This window comes from Myotis brandtii, unplaced genomic scaffold (genome assembly GCF_000412655.1).
Source record: "Myotis brandtii unplaced genomic scaffold, ASM41265v1 scaffold90, whole genome shotgun sequence".
In the NCBI taxonomy this organism is placed as follows: Eukaryota; Metazoa; Chordata; class Mammalia; order Chiroptera; family Vespertilionidae; genus Myotis; species Myotis brandtii.
In genome coordinates, this window is record NW_005371694.1 from 1,906,734 (window position 1) to 1,913,160 (window position 6,427).

The following is a 6,427-nucleotide window of genomic DNA, read 5'->3' on the forward strand; positions in this document are numbered from 1 at the left end:
ACAGGGGACCAAGGCCGTGCCCCCCGCCCCGGCGCCGGGCCAGGGGACCTGAGGCTGCACCCCTTGCCCAGTGGGCCTTGACAGGGGACCTCAGGCCACATCCTGCCCAGTGGGGCTTGATGGGGGACCTTAAGGTGTGCCCCCCACCCCAGTGATGGGCCGGGAAACCTGAGGCTGAGCCCCCCACCAGGCAGGGCTTGACAGGGGCCTGGAGGCTGCACCCCCCCACCCGGCGAGGCTTGACGGGGGATCTCAGACTGCACCCCGCGCCCAGCGGGGATTGATGGGGGATTTCAAGCCTCATCCCCCACCTGGCGGGGCTTGACAGGGTACCTGAGGCTGTGCCCCCCACCCAGCGCCAGGCCAGGGGACCCGAGGCTGTGCCCCCTGCCAGGTGGGGCTTGACAAAGGTGGTGCTGGCTGGGTCTGGGTCTCGCACGATTTTGAGGTGCCATGGGTGGGCGGGGACTTGACTCTGGGTCCCGCGGCGCGCCCCAGACTCTGACAGGAGTAAGATTTCCATATACATTTTACTAATTTTCTTTCATCTCTGACACTTCTATTATAAAGGGCAAATAGCAACATTTAAAATATTTTCTCTAATTAATCCCCTTTTAATGTGCACGAATTTTGTGCACCGGGCCACTAGTACCATATAAAAAGAATCAATTACTTGCTCAAAAATGAGCCTGTACCTGGGAATTGGGAATCTATGTAATTGAGAGTTTCTCTTTTAAGGGTGAAAAAACATAATCATTAGAAATGTGTATTCTCAAAGAAACATATGGACATGTCTAAAACTATGCAATAAATATTAACCAGACTAACTTTTTTCTTTCAAATTCCCTTTTTATTCTAAGATGTTAGCCCTTTCCTTACTTCCTTTTTTCTTCTAAGTAAGTGTATATCCCCAGTCTGCCTTGTATATTTCCTACCTGGAACTTCAATGCCAGTGATGAAGTACAAAGCAAACAGCAGCACAGGCATACCCCTCTGGGTAAAAGATTGTCAAACACAATCCCGATGCCTCTCTGGTGGCAGTGATTTCTGAGAATGAGGCTGATGACACAGATCCACTTGGAAAAGGTCCACCAGCATCCAGGCTCCGAGGACAATATTAACACAGGACACCAGAACACTTTCCCCTTCCCGCCGAGTGTTTATTTTATAGCTTTTGCGTCAGGTAATCAACTGAAACACTTCAACAACAGAAAGCTGGCAGAATGTTAAGGAAAAGGAGTGATTATCTCTCCAGCAGATGTGACAAAATGGTTTCACGTTGGAAGCAGTATTGCATAAATGAATCAACTGAATGGGGGAGGGAGGAGGGGAGGGAGAGAGAGCAGAGAAAGCAAGGAGTGAGCATCTTCCAACATGGACTGTGAGGGAGGAAAGGCACTATTCAGCTGTCTGTGTATTTATAAACTAAAAATCAAAATACGCAATCCGTTTCTCAAAATTACATTCGACACTGCTGTAGAGATGCTCACAGACCTCTCAATAGAAAGCTACAGAAGCTTCTATGAAATCAGACAGACAGCACCTGTGTCTAAATCACAGGCTTACCCAGTAGTGTGTTTTAAAGAGATCATCGCCATGGGGCCCTTTTATAAATAGTACTGCAAAGGTCACCAAGCTGCATGAACTTAAATTATAGGATAAATCTGACTAACTGAGCACCCGTTTCAATCTCTCAAATTCCCACTCCAGGAAATCAGAAAGCAAGCTCCACTCCTGAGGCGCTGAGTTGGCAGTGCCGCTGAAACAGGGTCGCTTTCCCCTCGGAAGGCTGCCTGAGCAGCAGTTCAGCTGGCAGCAGACAGCAACTCTGCACAGGGTAAATGAATGCAAAATTTAACACAATGGCCCCGCTTCCTCTCAAACTAAATAGCTATAATTTACGAAGAGGCAAGTTTTCAAATCATAAATTAGAGCACCACCTGCACCTCTCTTAAAGACAAACTTCCTAAAAGGTTACAGTACCGGGTGCTTCTCAGAATTAAGGATTCGAGGACCATAGGTGTTTGACAATGCTCCCTGGGAAAACCCAAATACCATGGTTTACACAGATGTTCTCTATGTAGAATCTAAATGTAAATTAAAATACCAGCTATGCATTTGGGAACCAGCCTTTAGTTAAATTCTCTAGTGCTTTTAGAATTTTTATTTCATTTTATTAGAAAAAGAGAGAGTCATTGTCTACAAACTATTTTCTTTCTAACTATGCAAATACAATGAGCAAATCATCTGCAATATCAAAATACTGTTTGTAAATCACTGATGGCACTAACAATTTTAGGAATTTTCAATAGGACATATATAGAGAAAGAACAACAGTAGATTTCAAATTGTAGACATTGACTGAGTTTTAAGAATAGAAAATAAAATTTAAACTTTAAAAGTCAGTAAGTTCAAATTCTCCAATTTTCAAAAATTTAAACCCAATCATCAGGAATTCAGAAGTACCCAATATGTTCAAAGTTGCACAAATGAGTATGGATGATAGAAAAGTAAAGTAATCCCCATGCAATATCTTAAGTGTTGCTATCGGATATATTTAAGTGATACTTTACACATTAAAGCTGGGTAAAATAAAAATATATCCTCTCCATTACATTAAAACAGTCACAATAATTTATCAACAGTTGCCATTTCACAGCAATTAGAAAACAGGAGTTGATACAAGTTGAACAAAAAGGTACTTTTTCCTCTTTGGGGAAATAAACATATATAGATAGGTATATACACACACACACACACACATAACATTATCTTAAAATCCAAACTGGTTGATTTGCTTTTGTATTGTTAAAAAAAATTTCCCTATGATCAAAATACTGAAAAAGCACAAAGGCTAAAAAAAGAAAACCACATTTGCCATTTTAAAAAAATACATTATTGTCTCCGTGGTTCTATATATTTGCTACAAAGTTAGGTATTATAAGGACTCTGCGCGTATCAGACTCCTGGGGCTATATTGGACCAGATGGAATTAAATCTGACCCTTTCTCGGGCTCCAGGAAAGATAATCCTAACCCACCCTAAAAGATGATAGAATAAGCCCCTACGCTGAACTGTTAAACTGGGGAAGAAAACATGCCCACCTGGAAGCAATCTAAGTCATAAAAGTTTATGCATCTGTGGGAGAGACTGCCTGAATCAGAAAGCTATTCTTTGGATATAAGTTAGGAGCTTTTGAAAGTATATAAACTCTTTTAGGCCACTAGAGTACAGATTCAAAAATGATTTCTCCATAAATAATTATCTATTTTGGGGGTTGGTAAACTACAACCCCTGGGCATGTCACCTGTTTTCGTAATAATGTTTTATTGGAAAATAGCCATCTCATTCGTTTATGTGTTGTCTATGGGTGCTTTTGTGCTAACTGGCAGAGTTGAGTAGTTGTGACAGAGACCATATGGCCTGCAACACCTCAAAAATTTACTCTCCCGACCTTTATAGAGAAAGTTCACTGACTCCCTGACCTAGTGCACTATGTGCTCCTCTGGTTAAATGAAGAGTTAATGCACCTCAGGGAGCTCTCAGCATGTACTCCAAGAATGACCGACACACTGGGGCTCCTTAGCAGGTAAATGTCAAACGCCCCACCTGGAAATGGTGCTTTCCTTTGGGGCAAGGAAATAATTTGTATATATTTTCAACAAATATCTGTAAACATTAATACACAGAAAAATTACAGAAAGCCAAATAAGAAAAGTATGCCTGTCAATGTTCTCTTAATATGTTCCTATTACTGGGGGGAAAGGGTATGAAAATGTTGACTTCCTCTTCTTTAAATTTGTTAATAAATGTTTTTTGATAAATAGTGCTCGCTCCTGGCCTCCCATGTAATTAATAGCCTTGAAAGCAACCTGCCTACAATGCTAACATGGTTTGTTGAGGCCTTGTTTGGGAATATTTATTTAAACTATACATACTAAAGATTATTCTTTTAGAAAAATGTTTCTAAATTTCTTTATCTCTGTCACTCTAAGAAGGTGAAGAAGGTAAAGAATGCCCAGGAAAATGAAACTCTGCAAAATATACCTTAAAAACTAGAGGTATAAAACAGCTACCACTTCTGAATGGTAATGTAAAATAAAAACAGAAAACTCTTCCAAATTTGAAGAACAAATTTTCCCTGCCCTGAGTCAGCTAATGAAGACTTTTTCAAACAGGGAACCTCCTGAACTCAAGCAGATGCTCATGAATTGTTAAGAATTCACAGGTGCTTCATATTTCAATAGTTGAAACAGGGAAGATAAAACACTGAGAAGATATTTATCAAACACAAATTTATATCAAGATTAAATTTTTTTCAACCAGCTTATAAGTGGACTTTCCCTTTCTTTTTTAAAAAATGAACAGTATGAAACTATATGTTAAAGATGTTTCCACAATACCTTACATTTATATAGCACTTTACAATTTCAAAGTGCTTTCATATGCCATCTCATTTAATCCTCACAACACCCCTGCGAGGTAGGTACAGCAGGTATTACTATCATTTCAAGATGAGGACATTGAGGCAAAGAGAGGTTAAGTGACTCACCCAAGATCACACAGCTGAAAAGTGGCAGAGCCAGGACCAGAAATCAAGTTTTCTGACTCCTTGTCCAGGACTCTTTCCACTTATAACTACTGCCCCCAATTCTGAACAATGTACTGTGTATCAAAATTGAAAGGTTATTAGGGTTAATTTCAGTGATATCTTAAAGTTAAATGAGAAATACAAGAACACTAGGTCTGATGATTTTACTTGACATAATAAAACTGGTGCAAAACCACTTTTGTCTAATTACTTTTAACCTTTTGGTCCAAATACATAAAATATGCAATATTTACAGCATTTTCCTTTTTGTAAATGCAATGCTTTAAAACACATTATAAAGCACCGTAGTAAAAATAGTTTACAAGTAAAAGTACAGAAGTGGGAAAACCCTACCCATACCACAGCTCACTAAATGGAGTTATAATATGGAGTCACCAGTACCTGTTGACAGCTTTACAGATAACCTGGAGAAACAAATACTAAACTTACTTTTTTTTATATTAATGTGTGGAAGCCTCAACTAAAATTTCAGCGTTTTCTGTAGTGTCTCCCCAATCTTAGATACTGGAGAGATAGGAATGAGAAACATTGCTTTGATCTTTTTACAGTATTAGTAATAGTTTGAATTGGTTTTAAACACTAATGACGATTATTTTTTTAAAGGAAATGAACATGGCCTACATAAATATGGGCAATTCCAACTACAGCAGAGACACTTCCTAGCAAATATGATCAAGGATTCCAATAAATTTCATGAGACTTGACTCACAGAAATGAAGCGCACACTGCCCACCAGTAGCAACGCTACTCAGTGCAGTTGCGTAACCAACCCTCCAGGTGAAGGCGGAGGAGCAAATGGATTGGTCTTCATTCATGGTTAGTTGAAAAAAACGCTTTATCAAAAAACAGAGTATCAGAATTTTTTCTAAAATTGTATTTAGCCTTTTGATTAGAACTGCTATGTGTTTATTTTAGGTGATACATAGGATTTTCCCAGGCAGGAGGTTATAACTCCCACCAAAATTTAACTAGAAAAAAAAAAAAAAGGCTTAAACTTCTTCGACCACTGACATACCAGCTAGCATCTACTTTCCTTGATCTTTTTGTTTGTTTCCTAACTCGGCTCAATATGAACTGTGGATCTGAGAACTAAGGTGAAGACAGGGTCAAAGTTTTAGTTGAAAAATCAAATAGTCACACCTTGTACTCAGTTTGATTTAGGGTAAATCTTTTCATAGAAAAAGTTTTGTGCGAGGATGTAGAGGTCTCCATCTTTTTCTCGGACAGCGTGGGCTCTGATGAATTGGAACTGCTCTAGTGCAAATTCATAGAACTCATTCTCCATTTTCCAAATGTCAGACTGCTGTAGTTTTGCAATGGTTTGTTTAGTGGGGAGTTTCTTCTCTGTGGTTTTCCTAAGATGAGATTTCTTTCCTACTTATAAAGGAAAAAAAGAAAAGGTAAATAATTCTGAGAACACACAAAAGATCAATGCCTCTTCATTTGAAGAGATGGTTTAAGTTAACAGGGAAGGACAGGCAACAACTGTTTTGTATTATTATCACCAGGGCAAAAACCAGTGCCCTAATCCTACTGAAAATGTGATTTATTGCTTTTAATGTAAATCTTTAAGTGAAAGACTTAATGAGCTATCAGATAGTAAAAGCAAGGATTATTCATCACTGAAGGCTGTCACAATATATGCTGTAATCTCAAGTGCTCTCACTAGTTCAATTTTGAAAAGAGAGTAAAATATCTATTTCAACCTTAATACTAATTTCTCATTACCTTTACTTCATCTATACTAATAATAGAGGAATATGCAAATTGTCCAGGACTCCATCATAGTAACAACTGAACAGCAGGCTGCGTGGG

At 39.0% G+C, this 6,427-nt stretch overlaps 1 protein-coding gene across 3 annotated transcripts in view; it reads right to left on the minus strand.

Annotated features, from left to right (window-relative positions):
• Positions 1 to 856: 856 nt before the first annotated feature.
• Positions 857 to 6,427, minus strand: part of HS2ST1 (heparan sulfate 2-O-sulfotransferase 1) — a 149,727-nt gene continuing 144,156 nt past the window's right edge. For 2 of the 3 annotated variants that reach the window (XM_014532616.1, XM_014532617.1), the window contains exon 7: positions 857 to 5,989. In XM_014532616.1, the coding sequence (XP_014388102.1) occupies positions 5,760 to 5,989 (230 nt within the window). In that variant the 3' untranslated portion in view covers positions 857 to 5,759. The remainder of the gene's footprint in view (positions 5,990 to 6,427) is intronic. The other variant, XM_005885318.2, reaches the window with a different exon arrangement.